Here is a 21,720-nt window from a genome sequence, read left to right on the forward strand (position 1 = left end):
GGGGAGATTGTCCGACTTGAGAAAGACATAATGGGAGCCATGAATATCCTGAGGGGTGGGCAAGGAGTGTTTAAATGGCACGAACAAATGACAGGCTCGGTGCAAGTTAGACTGTGATTATCTTCCTGCAAGACATATAAAGGGTATTCATTTGTAAAAGGGAGCTAAGGATCCACTCCTGTGTGTGGGGAAACTCCTGAGGCTCCTGCCTGGAGCAGAGGGTGTGCTGTGGGCACCTCTGGGATGCTGGTATGGTACCCAGTGGAAGGACACCTGTTCTTCTCATGTTTCTTTCCTTATGCATTTCAAAATCTGTGCTTAATCCAGTGGATATCTTCCCCTTTTCCTGAGAATGAGGGAAGAGAAGCGGCAGGTGCAGAACCTCGGGCTCTGCAGGGATTTGCTGAGGTGTTGCTGTGGAGCTGATTTATTTCTTTAGTATGATGGTCTGTAAAGGAACACTCTTTCAGGCTTCACCCCAAAATCCTGGTTTCTCTTTAAAATGCTCCCTGACTTTCTCTGGCCAACGTGCTTGACCCTCTGTAAGTCAACCCTCCCACGCTGTAAAGGCTGGCCAGCACAGTAGTGTTATACTTTTATTACCTTATTTAGCGGAGAGATTAAATGTAATGTTCAGATTATGTAGAACATTAACTCCTAACAATAAGCAAATAACACATTAGAAGCTTTGCTATTAAAACGTTTAGTGCTGGCTTTGCTGTGGAGCACTCCAGGAGCCGTGACTTATGTTCCGGGCGGGAGGAGGCAGGAGGAGAAGGAGCTGTACGTTCAAGCCAGGGTCTCTTTCTCCTCTAAAGGTGGTGCCTATAGCCCCGAGGTCTGGACAAGCTTTAGGGGAGATCTGTCCATGTAACCGAGACACCCGAGCCATGGCTGCAAACCCGGGGGGCTCCGAGCAGGTAACGCAGCTCTCGCCCGTCTCCCGGTGCGTGGGTGGCGTCTGGGATGGGGCGGCCGGAGCCCCCGGTCCAGCCTCTCCTCCCGACAGGAGCCGTGATGGGATGTGCTAGTCTTGTCTTTCAGACAGTATTTTTATGTGAGCTGATGGTTGCCAGGGCAACGGAGGCTTCGGGGAGTCTCGCGCCGCCGCAGCGCCCCGGCCTTGGGAGCGCCGGGAGCAGATGTTGGCTGGGAGCTGAGACGAGCGCTGCCGACACCGCTCCTGCCGCGGCCGGGGAGGACACCCTGCCCCGCCGCTCCGCTCCCCCGCTCCCTGCCCTGCCGTAATCCAGTATTCTTGTCTCACCCCACAGGGGTTCCTCAGCCGCCGGCTTAAAGGCTCCATCAAAAGGACAAAGAGCCAACCGAAGCTCGACAGGAACAGCAGCTTCCGGCACATCTTACCTGGCTTCAGGAGTGTGGACCATGAAAGGTAAGGGGACGCTTCGTGGAGGGGGTGTGGGACACAAGGAGGGGATTGATTTCTCCAGCTCTCATTAATATCTTGCTTATCTGATTCAGAGCAGGGGCCACATCCCTGATGGAAGTAGACTCGGTTTAATTGCAGGAGGGGTAGTTTTAATTTGTCGGTGAGGACACGGTGCAAGCCCTCCCTGTTCAGGTTAAATACCAGGTGCAGAGCAGCCTGTCTGCTCTGCTTTCTCTTCCCCAATAAATCCTAACTTGATGCACCAGCGTATAAATAGCACAGAGATGCAGCAGCCAGAGCTGCTGCAGGTGAGGGAGGGAGGGCAGGGATGCTCCCACACCGGACTGCACTGAGCACGGCTGGGTTACACACGGAATGAACAATAACACAGGACAGTGGCAACCACAATCTCCCCAAATCCCTCTCTCCCCCCTCGCACACGTTCCTCCAGCACTGCCCTTGTCTGCCGTGGTTACACGGACATGGATTCTCAGCGTGTGGCTGGAGCTCCTGCTCCTGCCTGAGCCATGGCAGGATCTCAGTCCGGGAGGGATGCGGCGCAGGGAATGTGCAGATGGATCTGATAAAGCATTTGACAGGGATGGCCGGTGTTGGAGCAAATTGCAAGCAAAAAGAAAGAGAAACGAGACCTTGGGTTTATTCTTCAGCTGGTTAGAAAGTGTAGCAGCTCTTCAGTGGGTTTGTGTGTGTTCCTGCAGGTGTGGGGTTCTGTCGGTGTGTGCATCAGACAGGCACCGGTCGAGGGAAATTTATGTGTAAATTCAGATGCAGATCAAGGTCGTGGTTGGGTAAGACAGATTCCATTGCCAGCCACGGAAACAAACTAGTGCTTTGCTTCCAAAAGGAAGATCTTTCACCCTTACATGAATCATTTTGGGGAATGACAGAGATATTGAAGTGCCAGGAAAAGTCTGTGTGACAATGACGCTGGATTGGCCGTACCCTGATGTAACCAGTTCCTAGCAGAGGCATTTTATCATACCAGGGTTGTACTTTAGACCCAGTGAGTAAAAGCTTCACTTTTAAAAGCAATGACAACTTTGTTTTAGCTGTACTCATTCATTGGAGGGGCTGTGAGGTTCTGAAGCCCACAAACAACAATTTGGACAAATAACAGTCTGGATTTTTCCTTACCCGACCTATTGCTTTTTCCTTTTGAATTCTGCAAGTGAAAGGATTGTGCTGGTTACTGCAGAGCGAGATCTCAGGGGTTACTGCCTTGGAAGACAGAGTTGGTTTGATTCCCGTGCTGCAGTTTTCCCAAATGCTCGAAGTAGGGCACTGTGTTCCAGAGGGAAGCGAGTGGAGCCGGGCTTCTCCCGGGAATCTGCCTACGGTGCTGCTGCCTCGCTCGGAGAACAGGCAAATTAGGCAATGTTTTCTTTCTACCTGGATGAGTTTTGTTTCGTTCAGTGATTTGGCAGGGTAGGACCTGGGAATTAACTGTTCTGGCCAGCCCTGCAGCCAAAGCCATTTTCCCAAATTAAGCCGTGTAATTTCCCTGCCCTCCCAGCACAAGAGCCCGGAGCTGGCTGGGCTTTGGGAGAGCCAGATGTACTGCAACTTCTCCTCACAGAGATTCAGGGAGTGCTGTAGTGCATTTTCAGTGGAGGGCTTCAAGGGTGGCTTAGAGGAGAGGTGGCACTTGGCAGCCACAAATAACACTCCAGGATTTGCTTGTAGGGGTATGAAAAACTGCATATGAATGATCCCTTCATCATCCCGGGGATTATACCTTCAGTTGGGCAGGTATCACTCAAAAAAGCATTTCATCTGTGGTCCACAGACATGCCCTGAGCTGGAGGACAGTGAGACAGGGGGTTTGACAGCAGGCTCTGGGTCCCTGGCTGACACAGTGGTGTCAGACCTGTCAGGTGAGCAGGAATCCTCTGCAGGAGAGCTCGGCCTCAGGGACTGTTGCTCTCAGAGAGGTGAAAGAAAAGCAGCAGCTGGGCCTGCCAGTCATGCAGGGAGGTTTGGGTTTCAAAAGATAATTTTATCTTCCTGAACATTCCCATCCCATTGTGTATGAACAATGTATAGAAAAGGACTGGAGTCTCTCAGATCCCTCCTGTGCATTTTCTGCTGTGCTTGTCTTGCTCGTAATCCAAGAACTGTTTCAAAGAAGCGTCTGCTATTGGAATATTTGCCTCTTAAATATTTGATTCTTGACTCCATCTTGTATCCAAGCTGATTGTTCCTTAGCCACTCCTTTGCTCATGGAAGTCACCATTATAACACTGTTCTGTTCTGGAGCTTTGGTCCAATCTTTGCAGGAGATGCCATTGGAAAAATGAATAGTGCAGTAAATGCAGTCACAACACTCCAGGCTGAAATATTGAGCTACAGTAGATCATAAATGCTTCTGTTACTTGGCTTCTGTGTATCTGAATTGGGACTGTTCCTGCCTCTTAGTTTCTTTATTTTTCCTTTCCTTGCATGTCCTGTTTCTCCTGCAGATGTGTGTGAATATATGAAATGTATGAACTGTGCACATCCATGTTCAGACAGATAATTAGGTGGATGTGGCTCGTGTGTGGAGCAGAGGATATAAACAAACATATCTATGCCTTTTATCCTGTGTTTGATTAATGCATGCATTTAAATACATCCTGCCAATTTAAAATGGAAAAAAATTATTACCTCCTGGAGTAGTGAGACAGTTGTACAGGGTGAGGAAAACAAGGAAATAACAGTAAACATTGGAAAAGTCACAGAATGTCTCAGTGGGATCAGCTCACACCACGGTGTGCGTGTGTGTGTTCAGAGCCACTGTGAGAAGCCTGGCTTAGTAAAACCTCGGCCAAAATATTTTTTTCTCCATAAAGAACATCTGAGGAATTGCTCAAAGTGTTGTGTTGAAAAAAATACCCTGGTTATAGTCAGCAGAGCTTATGTTTGTAGAAGAAACATGGTTGTTTCTCGTGGCATTGGGTTTTAACGTTGGCTGAGAAGAAACCTCTTGTTTGAAAAAAAAAAACTGGAATAAGGGTTTGCACTTCACTAAATTACTGTGGGGTTCACAGGGATGTGGTTGGCCAAATTTTGCCAGTCTTGTGCATACTGGGTTTTCTTCTAGGACTTCTGTTACAGTAACAGCAATAAAATTATTGATTAGGAATAAAAGAAGCAAAATCAGAGCAAGTGTAACTCACATTCTGTGTGAGAGATGCATTAATCTGGTACAGTCAGAGTATGTAAATGTGAGATCTAAGGGAGGATTGTGAAATGAGTGGTCCTTTCAATTTTCTGGCTGGTCACATTGCTTGTTAGAGCTAAAAAGGGTTCCAAAAAGTGGCTTTTTTGCTAACAATGTCTCCTGTCTCCTGATTTATTGCAGCAGCTCACCAAGTTTTTATCATGGAACACTAAATTGTTTGGCTTTGCAGTGGCCTCTGGAATCATCCACAAATCAAGCATTTGGCAGATGGATTTTTCTTAATTGGATCCACATTTCTCCTAACAAAATTTGTGATGGAGAAAATGTCTGGTTTGGACGTGGGGCACAGGGAGCAGAGCCAGGGAACCGAGAGAAGGTTGTTCTGCTCCAGTTGTTAACTGGTGCTGCTGCATTTGGGATTGTTTGCTTGTGGTGGCAAAGGTGATTTTGCACAAATACCTTCAGATTGTCCTGACTTGGTGGAAAATGGGTACTCTGGGGAACTCCATGTTCTGCTGGAATCCCTGAGTTGGTCATTCCTGGGCACACTTTGCCTCAGTGCCCCTAGAATTCATTTCATGCTCAGGGACTCTGGATTACCAACATTTGTGATTATTTTGCGAGGGTTTTTTTTTTTCTATAATTTCAGGAGATAACGTTCTATTTAAGCTTTTATTGGCACTACAAAAGCCTGAGCATATGGCTGATTGTTAAATGAGCCTCAGCCTTGGAAGGGGTACAGCCCTGCATTAATAACAGACTTGCACTACTGAGACTTCCTCTTTAAACTGCTTTTTGTCTTTAGCCCATCCAAAATTTTTGCTTATAACCCACAGAGGGAAGAGGAACTGTGCAAATCACGTGCTGCAGCACATTTATTTCCTAATGTACAGATGCAGTGCCCGTGCTGCTGTTGGGGTTTTCCATGTGCTCAAAGCTTGTTTGGGTGCATCAGGGACTGAGGAACGTCTGTGCTCCTGCAGCAAACTTAGTTTGGGAGTTCTTTGAGATCTAATTATCACTTGTTTATTCCCAACAAACCTGATGTGCCAAATATTTTTAGGCATGATGAAATTGGTGAAGTTTGATGAGGATATGGTGAGTGCTGCATGACGAAGGATGAAGTTGCTCTATTTTCTTTGGAATTGGAAAGAGGAGTGACTCATCCTGCAGAACTAGGGCACTGGCAGACCCCAGAATGCATGAAGGGCTTTTAGATCTGTGTGAACAAGTGCTGGAGAGCTGCTTCCTCCTCTGGCTCCTTGTTTAGATGGCATTATCCAGGGAATCTTTCTGAGTAGGGACCTCACGAAGGGTGACACCAACAGCACTCTAACTACAGCACCTGGGCTCTGGTTTTAATTATAATGAAGATATTTTGAGGAATGACTGTTCAGTTTGTGTAGGGAAACCACTCAGCACTGTCAACAGTGGCTGAAATGCAGAATAAAACATCTTGGAAAGTCAGGAGCATCCAGCAGGTACCAATGTCACTTTTGCTTGGGTAGTGTCTGTTCCCCAGTCCAGGAATTCAGCAGCTTAAAGGTTCAAGGACAGTCTCAGAATCCAGACTGGCCTCACACAGTACCTGCATTTATACCAAGACTGCTTTGTCCTGCAGTATGCAAATCAGCCTTTTAATGGGGTTCCTTTGCAAAATATTTCTTGAACCAGAAAGTTAATTACTGATCTGTAATTAATGGCTGTGTTAGGAGGCTGGAAAAATCAGCTGCTTTGAAGGAGAGATGCAGGAGGAAATCACCGTTTCTCCCCAGAAACTGTGATGTTCCTCATCTTCTGCTCATGGTATTAGGAAGCTTAGAAACTGGTATTTTTAAAAGGGGAATGTTGCAAATGGAAAAAGAGGGGGCTGAGGAGGGTGTTTTGTGGGAGTCATTGAAGCAACAAACAAAAATAATTTTACAACCCCAAGAGGGTCAGAGACAGACTGAAAACAATGTGGGGCCTTTCAGCTTCTCCCAAGGCAACAGCAAGGTCTCAACTGTTCCTCCTGTTAATTTGGCTTTTGCACATACCTGTGACTTTGTATCTGAGGCTGCCTGAGGGAAATGGATTCCCCATTCCCAAAGAAACACAGAAACACTTCTCCTTATCCTACACCTTCAATCCAAGTTTCTCACTGAACAGGGCACTCGTGCCTAATACCTTCCAGTAAAGACTGTATTAACTCCTGGAAATTCTTCAAGCCATAATAGAACGTCAAGGGAAGGACCGAGAGGCTGGAATTACCTTCACAGCCTTCTTCCCAGCTCTGTGCTCCCTGTTTCCCTGAGAGCCTGGACAGTCAGCCCCCGTGCCCCACGGGGCACAGCCGGCGCGTTGACTCCACTTGGAGCCACGGAGCAAAATGATAAAAATCCTTCCTGCTCCGGCATATGCGGCACTGCTGGGATAATTGGCTTCATGCATCTTACAATTAGCTTGCAAAAATATGTTTTGCATCCCTGACCTTTTCTCTATAAGCGAGGCCATTGTTTCCCTGTCCTGCTTAATTACAAAATAGAGTGTTGTGCGAGGATAGAGATGACATCGTTGGATCGTCGGCTCTAATTTGACGAGACATCGTAATGGGGAGTTTTCATACTGAGGGCACTGAATTAGTGTAGCGTGAAGCCACATTTCTCTAAACCTACTAAATAAGGAGAAGTTAATTTTCTGCTCTATCTTTTTGACGTTTGCAATCAAAGCATTGTATCCCAGCTGCAGATGGTTAGTGCGTGAGGGATGTTTGGGAAGCGCCGGCGATCGGAAGGCATTGTCTCCGCGGCGCAGGATCGGGCTGATTAATGGATAGAAGGATGCTTGCTTTCCTTTGCCTGCTCTCCCAGGCTGAATGCATCTTATTGACTCATCTGGCCACTGCCTGGCAGCCCTGACGTGGTGCATCCCTGCACACCTCGGGGGTACAAGCAGAGAGCTGTGCTCGTGTCCCCTGGGCACCGACCCTGAGCGAGGGTGACGGTTCTGCTGCGCTGTGGCCGAGGGTGTCTCGATACCCTTCAGATCAGAGGCAGGCACTGCTTCTCCATTGCATCAACATTTTGTTTCCAAACAGACTGTTTACTCTGTCTTCGCCCTGCTGAGGTTTTCCTGTGCCTGGGTTTCAGTGCAATTACATTAGCACTGCTCTTCATGTCAATGAACGCAGGGGGAAAAAAAGAGAAAGAAAATGCCATCACTGCAGCTTTTCTACCAGAGGATGCTTTCTGTTCCTTCCAGACCCTTCTCTTGGCTGTTTTAATTATCATTTGATTACAATAGATACTAAGATAGTTCTACCCCAGGCTTAAACACCTTCCACTATGCCCTGAGCAACCTGCTCTGTGGAAGCTTCCCTGCCCATGGCTCAGTGTTGGAACAAGATGAGCTTTAAGGTCCCCTCCAACCCAAACCATCCTGGGATTCTGGGATTCTGGCACACAATGAGAACTGCTCATGATGAAACCATCACTCGTGCACTGAGGGAAACAGTCCTTTTCCCAGCCCTCTGCCTCCTGAGCATCCGTTCCCCTTCCAGCAGATCCTGGCATCACACAGTCTTGGGAAGGTCAGCAAGTGGATTCAATGAGAAATTGTTATTTAAAGGGTGATTTCGGTTTGAACCAAGTCCTGTAGCTGCAGAGCAGCAGGAAGATGGCAGAGCAGGGCCTTTCTCTGGTAGTGTGCAGCAGCATTTAATGGGATGTAATTGTATTCCCAATTTCTGCCCCTCACACTGTCTGGCCACGAGGAAGGGGTGTCCAATTGACATCTGCTTCCACTTCCCATCTTCCATGGAATTTCCCATCTCATAGGATGAGATAGGTTGGCTCACATTTTGCTGTCCTCTACTCTGTCATTTCTATTGGCATTTAGTGTTAGCAATAAATGCCTTTCTCTTGTGGAAGGAAGGGATGTTTAAAAAACGACGTTTAAACCCAACTTTCGCCCTGTTCTTTATTGAAAACCTTGTGAAACCTTGATTGGAAAATCTGTGTGAGGGACAAAGAGTTGCAAGTGAACATAAGAGTGAGGAGGGGGAGGATTTGAGGCCTTTGTTCAGTGCTGATGTCTGACGTGTGTACCTTGTTATCCCGTTTTGTCTGGCAGTGGTCGGGCACCGAAATCCGCTGATTGTAGCTGGAGGCAGCAGCCCGAGCGTGGAGCTCACTGCTGGCTGGGAGTTGTACAGAGCACTGGCTATAATGATGTTCAAGACTTGTGAATACCAAATAACTCTGTCAAGTTCATCCATCAGCTGGGAGGGAATTAAAAAGCCAGACTGAGGAAAAATATGCTCCTCCGGCCTTCCTCTTACCACAGTCTGTAATAAACCCTTGTGATATGGAACCCTCTGGAATGATGGCTAGAGAGATTTCAGGTGGATTGTTCACATGTGGATGTCTTCTCATAACACTGGTATTATGATCTTGTTGATCTGATTTATAATAATTTTAATTTTCAGTACAATGCAGAAGGTCTTGCTTACGTTCTCCTCCACAAAATTCAGGTCAGGTGTGGTGAAAAGAAGCAAAAACTGATTTTAATTGAATTAAACCAATGCACTTTAGCTGGAATTAAAATGTAATTTGTTTAAAAATACTGAACTCATTTGTATTAGAGCCAGAAATATGAATTTAGCTTTAATCCACGTGTGTTATATAAGTAATTATCTGAGAAAGGGACGTGGTGTGCCTCGTACGTGATTGATGGTGTGCAGGAGGGCGGCATTCCCTCATTCCAGAGGATGTAAATGTCTTAGGAATTGTAAAGCCAGAGGTGTTACATCAGCCTGTCCCCTTTGCTCACGTTTACAGATGTCTGTGGGATTAAGCTGGCCCTGTCCCCCCCACATTCCATGAGGGATTCCCCACATCCCCCATCCCTCTGCAGAGGGGACCTGTGGTGGTTCCCAAATGATTTCCATAACTCAGCTGGATGTCCCCTGAATTATTAATCCTTTGCTGTCCTGGCTGTGTGGGGAGGTTTGTTCCATCAGGGATGTGTTTGTTGCTGTTTAGCAGCACTTTACATGATGTGGAGGCACAGAGGGAGAGAGAGAGGAGCATTTATATATTACATTTTTTTGCCGAGAGCAAAGTTTTTCCCAATGCCTGGCTTCTGAGGGTTGAAATGAAAGAACTCAGGGCTGCTTTGCTCACCTTGGAGCCTGGTGTTTATCCTCTGCCTGGCCATGATTCCTCCTGGGCACCAACCCAGGGTAATGCCATGGGGATGTGACATTTCCCTGAGGAGGGTTGCTGTGCTCCTGTATCACCACCTGATCCATCACAGGCACTGGAATTGTCCCCAGGCATGGACAGAGCAGGGCAGGGTGCACACAGATCCTCTGGAGACTCCCTCAGTCATCCAGTTCTTTGGAATCAGTGTCATGAAGAGTCTGGAACACGTGAGTGTATCAGTGTGTGTGTGTGATGTGTTTGGCATCTCCAATCACACTGCAAAGTGTTTCTTGCTGCCTCGTGGCTTCTGCACACTTTTAGCCCTGGCTACTGCTAAATACAGTCAGAAAATAATTTGAATTCCATAATTTGATCAAGAGGTTCAGCTTAGGACTGTTGTGAAGGGAAGGGACACCTGCAGTGTGTGATGCCTCCTAGATTTTGACATTCTGGAGCAGTGCAGGAAACTGAGGTATAAAATTTGCCTGGTTTTGAGCTCTTTTATTTCAACTTCTGTGCTTTCGGAACAGGAGGTTTACGTGGTTTGAAAACACAAGGCATGGTTTGAAATTGTGGCTTTAATGCTGCACCTGAATAGTTCCAGTCCTGCCATGGCATTGCCCACGATTTCCCTGGATTGTGGCATTTCCTGCCTTCCCCTGATGGTGAACGTGGAGGGATGTGTTGTTTGTGCAGTGTGTGTGTGTGGGTGAGCACAGAGGGTTTGTCCAACAGAGTGTAATTAGTGGGGTGGCACAGGGCCACGTGCAGGGGGGTGCCTTGGTGGGTCCTGGGCACCCAGAGGCACCACGGGAACCTCCGGGTGCTCCCCAGGCCTTTCCTGAACGGGATGTTGCACCCGCAGAGCTCTCTGCAGGAACCTCTCCAGCTCACCCCGAATTAATTATTCACTGATCATCACTCAGACCTTATGGATTAGGGAGCAGGGAGGAGGGTTGGCAGGGGGTGGATGGAAGATGGAGCAATTTGGATTGCAATTAGTGTTTTGTTTCTTCCCTTACTCCCTGTTTGCTTAAATTGGAGATTGCGGGTTAGAACCAAGTGAGGATTTATGTCCCAGCCCTGGAAGTTCCCTGTGCAGCAGAAAGCAGCAAATCCACTGCAGTCCTTAAGCTTCCCAAAGGGATCAAACACTCAGCCAGTCTGAGGAGCTGAAATATCAGGGGAGCACGTTTTGCTTGGGAAATGTGAGGGAGCAGCAGTGCCCGGTCTGCCAGAGCAGGGACTGCACCAGTGAGAGCAGCAACTGGATACTGGCTCTCTGCATTCCAAGGGAAGGGCTGGAGCTGTGTCAGGGGAGGGTCAGGTTGGATCTCAGGGAAAGGTTCTTCCCCCAGAGGGTGGTTGGCACTGACCAGGCTCCCCAGGGCAGTGGGCACAGCACCAAGGCTGCCAGAGCTCCAGGAGTGTTTGGACAACACTCTCAGGGATTGTTGGGGTGCCTGTGCAAGGCCAGGAGTTGGACTGGATGATCCTTGTGGGTCCTTCCAAATTCAGGATATTCTGTGATTCTGTGACCCATTATCTCTCTTCTCTCCTTCCCAACTCCTGGAGTGTGCTCCTTGCCAGGACTCCTCCGTAGGGGTAACAGTGGGACAGATCCACCACAGAAACTAAAACCCATCAGGGGGAGCAGCCCCTCAGCAGCCAACGTTACCCCCAACCCACCAGGACCATGGTGGACCTGTCACAGAGAGCGGAATTTGAAGTTTAGTCATTAGAACACTGTTACAAAGAGTTGGAAACTGCTGCACCGGTGAGACTGTGTCTAATGTTGGAACCTCAGGGGGTTTTTGATTATACCAGTAACCACAGTCTGGGTCACACTTTGCAATAATTATCCTGATGTCTGAGAGGTTGTTAGAACATCCCTAGAGGAAGGGGCCTGGTTGCATCAGAGAAGAATTTAGAGGTATATGCTGGCAAACCTTCAGCACTAGAGATTTATTTAAGTTAGTTCTTTTAATTGCTTTCCTGCATCCCTGTTCTGTTATAAGCTCTCTGAGCCATCCAGGGAAGTGAGTTAGCTCACATTAATCTCCTCAATCCTTCTTCCTTTAACTAGTTACTGCCAGCTTCATTTACACGGGCATTTGAGCCCTACAGAGCGGGTAATAATTGTGGTTTAACATGTTCTAACAGAAGATAGAAGATAGGAAAAACCATCAGCTGACTGCAGCATTGGAGTTTTTTTAACTCTCATCTCTTAAACGTGGCTTATGATCTTTGTACAACACTGCTGCTTCTCAAGACTGTTGGCAGCCTTGTGATATGTATTCATAAAGCAATCCCAGTCCTTGAGTGAAGCCTGCAAGAAAAGGGCAAAGAATTATTTGTCTTTTTTTTCATTATCGCCGCCCTCTCGTACCCGCTCTGACAAGCCCTCGAGAGAAGTTTGCCTTGATGCCTTTATATCTGCAGCTCCCTCTCTGCACAAAGCAGGACGGGGTGTCTCACCCTCCTTAGATAAAGTCACTCATGTTGAGGCTCTCCCTCAACCTCCCCCACAACAGGCAGAGCCTCCACACACCCTGAGTGAGAGCAAAGCTGTGATGGCAGGGGAGTGACAAACAGGGTGACACGAGCTCATGGCAGTGATGGCTCCTTGTTATCCCCTGACTCGAGAGCTTGGATCTCTCTCCTGAGTGGCATAAACCATTGCACTGTCTTAAAAAATAATTATAATAATGGTGCTGTTTGAGTCGTGTGAAGTTTTTTGGTCTCAATTACATCTCGTATCAATGAGCTCCGCAGACACGGTGAGATGTCTGGTACATAATTTATAGCCCTGACGTTTTTTAATCTGTTGTTCTTTATCTTTCATCTTTATTATCTGTTGTTGGCCATTTTTGTAAAAGACAGTAAATAGAAACAGGCGGTTTATTCCTCATTTCAGCAGCCTTATTTGCTGATAATTTGTCGTGTCATCTCCCCTTGTCTTTTCCAGCTAAAGAGACTCCTCTCAGCCTGTTTTCCGTGGTTTTTATCACTCCTTGAGGCATTCCCTAATCAATGTGTTGCACATGTACGTTATTATGCTGTGGGAAAAAACACCTTTTCTATTGGAAGAAACACCTTTCCTACACCTGTTTTCTTTGCACTGACATACCTCTTCTGGGCATCTGTGAGCAGCAGGGACAGGAGCTCCAGGGCTTCCACTGGGACAGAGGCTCCAGGGCTCCCACAGAACAGGGACTCCAGGGCCTCCTCTGGGGCAGAGGTTCCAGGAATCCCAGGGGGCAGAGGGTCCAGGGCTCCTGGATGCTCCCTCAGCCCAGGCACAGCACGACCTGCTGCCTTTTCTCCAGCCTCCCTTTCCCTCCCTGAGACTCCTCATCCCTGCTTGTCTCCAAGGAACACGTCCTTTTGTTAAAACTAAGGGATCTGGAGTCAGCATTACACAGAGGAACAAGATATAAAATAATGGGGCCAATAATGATGGAAGTGCCCCAGAGGAGCAGGATTGCAGCCCATGGAACAGCAGCTGCAGCAGAGACATCCAGGTTATCAGTCTGTGGCTGTTCTGTGCTGGGAGGGCTCAGGTGTAATGGGAGTTGCTGCATCCTGGGAACCCTGGCAAATCTTCCAGTAACAACTTTTAGAAATGAAAAAAAAAACAAAACAAAACCTCTGTGGGAATGTAGCTCTGACTGACAGCTCAGGGATCTCCTCTCCCTGCCTGAGAGCTGGACTCAGGTCACCAGGCTGGGTCCAGGCAACCAAATGGTGGCTTTCAGTTGCTTCAGTCCTGTTTGAAAACTCATCAATAATTTCCTGGCCTGACTGGCCTGGCATTGGTGTCCTGAACTCAGGTTAGATTTTATTATTTTTCCAAATTAACATGCAAAACAGGACTTGACCTAAATAATTCCACCAATCCAATAGTAAGTCTGAAGGTTTTAGAAGTATCAAGTTCCCTTAAAAAGTTAAGAGGGAGACTATTACTTTGTGATAGAATAAGGGGAAATGGCTTCAAACTGCCAGAGAGCAGGGTTAGATGGGATATTGGGAAGGAATTGATGTCTGTGAGGGTGGGGAGGCCCTGGCACAAGGCTTCCCAGAGAAGCTGTGGCTGCCCCATCCCTGGAAGTGTCCAAGGCCAGGCTGGACAATACTTGGAGCAACCTGGGCTAGTAGAAGGTGTCCCTGCCCATGGCAGGGGGTGGAATGAGTTGAGTTTTAAGGTCCCTTCCAACCCAAACCATTCTGTAACTCCGTGATAATTCCACAGTCCCTGATTTCACCCATCCCTTTATCCTACTTTGTTCCAAGTCCGTGGCATTCCTGCTCCCTGCTCCAGTGAGTCCCAGGCTGCAGCAGTGTCAGTGTTCCCAGAACAGCCTGTGCTGTATCACCTGCACCTTGGCATTTTTATTTTCTCCTGTGTGATGTGTTGAAACCACAGCCCTTGTCACTGATAAGCTGAGAAAGCATCAGTCAGCCCTGAGTAGTTTTTTGGACACTTTTCTTCCTCTGACACGTTTTTCTTTCTATAAATGTCAGTGCATAAAGAGCACAGGATTAAATCTGATTTGTGCTCCTGGTGTTTGGTACGTAAAGAACAACACTTGGGTGTCAGTCAAATCCACTGGAGGAAGTGACTCCTCCTAAGTGTGTTCAGCCCTAGAACTGAGTTTAACATACAGAGATCTCCAGAACCCATTGGATACCTCTGGAATAGTTTGAAACAGTGATTGCAGCTATTCCTGTAACCTGACCATTGGTTACAACCACTTGTGAACCTTCAAAATTAGACTCACTTTGTCCTGCCTGAAAAACCTGCCGAGAAAACTTCGTTATTTTTCCGTTGAAAAATGATTGGAGTGACTAATCACCCAACCGGAAAAAAGTCATCAAATTCAGCACTTTGTGGTGATTACTGAGGATGGGCTGTTTTGCCCAGGGATTTTATCTACCATTTCCATCAAAAGGTGCCCTGGAAAGTGTTTGATCTCAGTCCAGTGCCTCGCTCTGAGGAGCTGTTTGTTGTGCTGCTTCTGAGGTCACCGAGCTCCCAGTTTTCTGTGTCAGGGCATCCAATTTATAGAAACCTCGTCACAGACCAATTTTAAAGGCTCCACGTGTCCCTGCCATGGTCAGAGTGATTTTGCATTAACTAGAAGCCCACTGCTAGTAATTTTGGTCAGCAGGGGCCCCTTTTCCCAGAGCTCATCTTTGCACTGCCCTTTTCCATGATACAAGAGGTCACTTTATTCCATGACAACAAATTCGTGGAAAAAAAAAATCTCACTTTTTTTTTTTGTTATGGCCACAAGCTGCTGCTGCTGCTCAGCTGGAACGAGCTGGGAATGTGCTCCATGGTAAATTGGGAGATTGCATAATTATGGCTTACACAACAGCACACACGGGCAAACAAACCAGGGATTGGTATGTGGGATGCGTTTGGGAAGTGTGTGTTGGACGGCTCTCAGTGCTCGTGTTCCCCACTAAAGGAATTCCTGCTCCTTAATTTAGTAACCATGCATCTGATCTTCAGTTTTCTGGGCAAGGTGGGTGGGTTTGCTCCGAGTTTGGGGGAATTTTGGCTTTCCCACTCTCCCCAGTGACTCGGGAAGGTGGTGGCTTTCCCGAGCCCACCGAGTGCCTTTCCCCCGTGCCTGTCTCCAAGGGAGTGGTTTTCCACCACAACAATTGGCAATTACGGTTCTTATTTTAAATAACACGAAAAACAAAGCAGGGCTGCTCCCACCCTGGGCTCTGCAGATGGGCAGGGTTCTGAATCCTGCTGGAATAATCACTGAGACTAATTATAGAATTCGGGGAAGGCGGCGGGGCCGCTGTGTCTGCACAGGGCTGGGAGGGCTGAGCTGGACCAGGATGAGCTGGGCCAGAATGAGCTGAGCCAGGCTGAGTTGGACCAGGGTGAGTTGGACCAGGCTGAGGTGGGCCAAGGCTGAGCTGGAAGGGCTGAGCTGGGCCAGGCTGAGCTGGGAGGGCTGAGCTGGGCCAGGCTGAGCTGGGAGGGCTGAACTGGGCCAGGATGAGCTGGAAGGGCTGAGCTGGGCCAGGCTGAGCTGGGAGGGCTAAGCTGGGCCAGGATGAGCTGGGCCAGGCTGAGCTGGAAGGGCTGAGCTGGGCCAGGCTGAGCCCTCCAGCACAAACTCAAAGGCAGCAAATCTCACTAATTTCTCCACTGTGATTCACTTTGTCTCTGCTTTCCTTCCCCTTTGCTGCCCTTGCACTTCCAGGATGGGAACGAGTAGCAGCAATGTAGTAAGAGCTTGAATGGCTGGAAAATCCTTTCATGGCAAGGAGGATGTGATTGTTACTTATTTATTTTATTTTTGGTTAATACAACTGGAATACAAATGGGGCTCCGGCGCCTCAGGGCCTTGCATTCGTGGAGTAATTCCTTATGACATGTGTCAGGCTCTGTTTTATTCAGGTGGGTGGTGTGATATTAAACAAGAAAGCAAGCTTGCATTTCTCTGCAGCTGGATTTACACACACACTCCTGGCACAGAGCTGCTTATTAGGAGAATGTCATCTCCACACTGCCTGTACCTGAAACATTCTGCAAATACTGTGTGGGCTTTAAGAGAAATCATCCTAAATCAATCAGATCACCCAGCTCCAGAGTGCCCTTCCTGCCTTATCCTCTGTCCAGGCAGAGATGAGCCCGCGAGAGACATTCCTTAAGCGATGCTGGAGCCGAAACATTCGTGTCTGAATGGAATATTGATTTTCTAATTGCTGTGCTGCTGTTAAATGAGTTGTTAGTGGGGAGCAGGGGGGAAGCAAACTCAGATGTGTGACTGCCTAGCTTTGGTTTGGCTCTGCTGAACACACCCAGGGCGTTCCTGTGGGGAATTCAGCAAAGGGAGGAAGGTGGAATTCATTTTTGTGCGACACGGACACGGAGAGGGCAGATGAGACTCACCAGTGGGATTGGTTTATTCCCTCCCAGAGCACAAAACAGCCCTTTGGCTTCAGCTCCTCACGCTGCAGCCGGGGAGGGAACAAATGGCAGAGCAGTGGCATCTTATGCAACAGTCCCCGGGAGGGGGTCATCGCTCTGCACCGTCCCCGCGCTCCTCGAGCTCCCCCAGGCTCCCAGAGCAGGGCAGGCCTGGCTGCTCCTCACACAAGGGCAGCACGGGAGGATTTTTGGTTCCCTGGTGCTTATTTGCTGCCTGTGGAAGTGGCCAGAGGGACATTCCCCGTGGGGGAACCCGTGGCCACCACGGAACGGGCTCCTGGGATGAGCCACGGTCACACGTCAGCCCTGTGGTCATGGAACCTCCGTGTGACATCCCTGGAAATGACCCACCTGGGAGAGAAAGGGGGAAAAGGACCTACCTGGGAGGAAAAGCGTCTGGCCTAGGACCTCTCTGGTTCTTTTAAGCCTCTAGTCAGGCATTTTGGAAAGTAAAATGCAGTCCCTGTGGTGAAATCTTTATCACAAAGAATCTTCCTGAGGCAACAGAAACAACAATCAGCCCCATCGAAACAATAAATAATATTTCTTAATATAGTTTCGGAAAATGCAGCATATGTTTATGTGTTCAAACACATCCTCTTAGCAGAAAAATAGCTTCTTTATTTTTGTGGAGATTCAAATGCCAAATCAGCTAATTACTTTTCTTTGAAAACCTCTGCCACATAAAACACACACTCTCTCAGTGAACTAAATTGATTTATATTCCACCATTAATTCTTTATAGCCCATAATTTGCAGAACAACAAAGCTGGTTGGAAAATGTGCCCTATTAAGGGACAAACAGCTTTCTAAGATGGAAATATGTTGGCATGGAAAAGAAATGTGGGTGCAGCTGAGGCTGGGGTGGCCCAGGGGCTGTGCTGGGGCACAACCAGGGACTGGAGGCAGCCCTGGGAGAGCTTTTCCCAAGCTGTTGGACGCTCTCCTGGTGTTCCTGCAGTTCAACTCCATGTATGTAATTCAATTATGTGCCATGACCTTTCCCATTGGGCAGCGTTTCCATTGGCTTAGGAATAGTTGAAATTTCTCCTGATGTCTCCATCGGTCTCATTTGCATTACCCGTGGCAGATTTTATGTTTTATTATTGGGAGGGTTTAGAAAACTAATAAAATTACATCTGGTTTCTTCCAGTAAATACGTCACTGACTGGAATCGAGACCCTGATAATGAAATTGCAGTTTGTCTACCTCTGTTTTGGGGTAGTAATGAGACAATGATGGAGTAATCCAGGCATTAGGTACAAAACTGCTGGGATTTGGCAAATAATGAGATAGGGATGAGTTACATAAGATGGTGTCTGACAGGAGGAGGGCTTGGGCTGTGGGTACGGATTGGGAGTGGAATTGGAGGCTGAGGGGGTTTGAAAGATGTTCCTCCCTCACGCTGGATTTGTGGTGGGATCACAGGCTGCCTGCAAGGCCTGGGTCAGAGCATGTTTTCATGGAAACCTTCTGTTTGCTCCCCGAAATGGGACCCTGTCAGACACTGAATAAATGCAGGCAGAGCTGGCAGGGAGGTGTTACAGCACGGGAAACAGAAACATAGTCTTAAACAAATTAAAAAGATGGTAATTAACCAAATGAATTTCATCCTGGAGATAATCAGACGAATATATTTAGGAGGAAAATAATCCCAATTCTCAGAAAACGGTAATTAAAATATGCTCATTTTTGGGAATGGTTAACAAGCTAAATTGGAGGCAGCAAAGTAGAATGGAGCCCTGTTGGATGCTCTTTAGGATGGTGTCTGACGAGGCCCTGATGTGTGATCTAAACACAGCCCCTGATAGGATCAAATCTGGAGTTTGGGAAGCATCTCTGTCTGGGTGAGTGCTGGAGAAGCTGAGCAGAGTGTGGAGCACAGGCAGAGCTGTTTTCTAGGCCACTGAGAGATAACAGATGATGGATTTCATAACTATGCATTTAAAAGGTGTCAACAGTGGGGAGGGTGGAATTTAGGGTGGATAATTGAGAGATAAACACGGGACAAGGTGGGAAGCTGCAGGTATCCAGCATGGGGAATCCACCTGCACACTGCCCTGGGTCAGTGCCTGGAGGAGCAGTGGAAGCTCCCCATCCCTGCCAGGGACCTGCAGGATGTGCTGGAGGAGCCAATCCCCCAACAGGTCTCTTCTGCTTCCCGGGAGCACCAGAGGATCCCAGGCCGGGTCTGAGGGCAGGGAACCTTGTGGGGGAGAGGGAGTCTGGGGGGGACAGGGGGGAATATCTTGGTGCTGTGGTTTGGGTGTCCTGGCCTGGGTGCAGAGTTTGTTTGCAAATGGGGGGGTCTTGGTTTGTAACTTTGGGTTCCCCTGTGTCAGTCTCAGCTGTGCCTTTCAGGGGCAAAACTGGAGGTGGGGGGGTCACGGCCACAAAATGTTGACTTGTGTCAATGCATTGGGAGCAACAAAGTTTGAGGAAATTTTGGGCTTTCTTACAGTTGGATCTATTGAAGAGGAAGCAGTTGGATAGAGCACAGAACTAGGAAAAAAATACCTTTTTTCCCCTGAGTGAAATCAGTTCTTTTCAGGATTTAGTCCACGGAACAGTTACAGGGTCCAAAGCCTCAGTGGGAAACTTCTCTCTTTTGGGTTCTGGATGGGCAGCTGCACCTTCTCTACTCTACCAAATATGGATAAATACTGTTTTTCTAGGAAAGACCCATCTCATCTGATCGTAGTGATTGTGATTTGACATCTGTGTGCACACACAATAATTATATTGATGTGATTTATTACTGAAACTGCCAGCAGGTGAATCAATGGGGCGATGAGAGGGATTGTGTTGGGGTATTTATTTTCTTATCAAAATGCCTGCAGAGAGGACAGATCGTGCTGGAATCTCTGGGAAACAGACCCTCCTGGATTGTGCAGTTTTTACCTGCCCAGTAAATGGGCAGAGGATGGAGAATGTCCTTGGCAGGAGCTCTGTGCCCACAGGAGCCTGGCTTGGACACTCCAGAGGCTTCTGTAGGAAGGTGATTTTGCCATACCCGGGTTCTCAGTCCTACAAAATAAACTGGGTTAAAGAAGATGCTCCTGGGACTATTAATGAACCTGAGATCCTTAAATTGCATATTAGGGGTTTCTGTTGGATTAAGCCTTCTGCACATCACAATGCTCTTATCTAGACTTTATCTGCATGCAAGGAAAGGAATAAAAACTGAATTAGAAAGAAAATGTCAATCGAAATCACATAAGTTAGCATTCAGGTTTATAATCTCTAATAATTGCTGTCCTTTCAAAGAGTTTATATATTTTTTTTTACCCTCACCCAAACTTTAAATGTTGGATTTTAAATTTGCATTCCTAGTCTTGCACCATCTGAACTGATGGCTTTGCCTCACAGCTTATTGTTCAGGTGCTATAGGTTTTTGTCTGAAACAGAGGATTATTGATGCAGAGGAGCGGGCTGTGGGGATTGAAGATGATGCTGGAGATGGGAAATAAGTAGTGTAGGGGCTTGGAAAAGTGGGCTGGGAACTGACCCCACAGACAGCAGTAAGTGCCAAAGCCCCTCAGAGCTGTCAGTCAGGCTGGGAACACCAAACACCTTAAAACACATCAGGCTTAAAAGTACCATTTAATGAATAAGAATGCTGTGCTCTTGAGATAAACAGATAAATAGCCCGTTTTCCCTCTGTCTCTGCAGCACATTTGCCCCTCACAACCTCTTATCAGAGAAGGACTTTCCTCTCCTGGCGTGTTCTCCCTCCCCCAGTTAATTACGCTCGGTTTGAAGTGGCTGCTCCGGATTCACAAGTGACTCTCACTTAGGAACTCGGAGTCGGGAGGGATTCAGAGTTTCGTGGAACCTTTTCTGACCTTGGAATGTAGCAGACATCTTTCTTACTTTATTTTTTTTTTTTAAGTTTGACTTCTTCAAAAGGAGACCTTGAGCCCCTGCTCAGATTGAGGCAGCTCTGTCTCGCAGTCATTAAAGATTCAGTAGCACCTTTTAAGTCCATGTTAGGAAATTCAGATTTTTTCAATTTAGCCAAGTTGTTTCTCTTTTTCAAGTGCTTATACTGCTCAGTTTTGAAGGTCTTCCAGGATTTCCAGTGGCTTCTCGCAGAGCAAGAGCCAGAATGTGTTGTTTTAATCTAAAACCTCAGGACTGTGTGTATTCCGTGGCTGAGCTGCCTACAAAGGTAAAAATGTCATGTAGGCTAAGGAGGAGTCCCCCAGGTGACCAGTGTATTTCTGCTGTGCTGCTGAAGTCCTTTTTGAGCGTGGCTTGGTTATTTATCTCTTATTTATTTATTTCTGTATTTGGGATTGGACCAGAAGCAGAAGTCTCTTCTCTCCAAGGGCTCGTAGCTTTTAAATGTTGAAGGTTGAAGCTCCTCGTCGTGCTGAGCTAAACTGCAGTGAACTTAGAGATCTGCTTCAAGGTCTGAACTTTGTTAGATGGCCCTTTCTCTCTTTAGTGGTAAGAGGAGGAAAACTCTAAGCCTCTGAGTGGATTCATAGTCACACTTTAATTAATCATATTTTTACAGCGTGCTGCCAGCAACTGTCAGGAGGAGAGAGATGCCTCTAATCCAAATTCACAACAACAACAAAATAAATGCACTAGAAATATCCCCAGCCAATAAACTGCCTCATCCTCTAAGAAATAATACCCTCCCCACGGCCCAAACACGGGAAAAGTGATGGGAAGCAGATTTCTTCCCCCCTCAGCCCCAGTGAAAGGTCCATTAGTGAAGCAGGAGGCAGTGCCAGCAGTGGAGGCTCCAGGGACCTCCACGAGCACAACTGGAAGTGGAGGTGGAGAAAAGGAAAACCTGTCTGTGTGACTCTGCAAAGCTGGTGCTCCCCAGAGCTTGGCTCCTTAGACTTTTCCTTTCGTGCCTGTCACTGCTCCTGGCCTCTCAGTGTGCTCCAAAAAAAATCAGAGAGAGGTTTTCTCTCCCTCTTTCTGAGTGGTTTCATTTATTATTTATTAATGACATCCAGAGGACACGGTGGTGGTGGTGGTGGAT

At 47.5% G+C, this 21,720-nt stretch overlaps 1 protein-coding gene across 6 annotated transcripts in view; it reads left to right on the forward strand.

Moving 5' to 3' along the window:
• The window catches only part of DAB2IP (DAB2 interacting protein), a 174,805-nt gene that overhangs the window by 70,244 nt on the left and 82,841 nt on the right, over positions 1-21,720 (forward strand). For all 6 annotated transcript variants that reach the window (XM_027687904.1, XM_027687901.1, XM_027687898.1 and 3 more), the window contains exon 3: positions 1,275-1,393. In XM_027687904.1, the coding sequence (XP_027543705.1) occupies positions 1,275-1,393 (119 nt within the window). The remainder of the gene's footprint in view (positions 1-1,274; positions 1,394-21,720) is intronic.

The sequence above is a fragment of the Neopelma chrysocephalum genome, unplaced genomic scaffold (assembly GCF_003984885.1).
Source record: "Neopelma chrysocephalum unplaced genomic scaffold, ASM398488v2 Primary Assembly neopelma1_74, whole genome shotgun sequence".
NCBI lineage: Eukaryota > Metazoa > Chordata > Aves > Passeriformes > Pipridae > Neopelma > Neopelma chrysocephalum.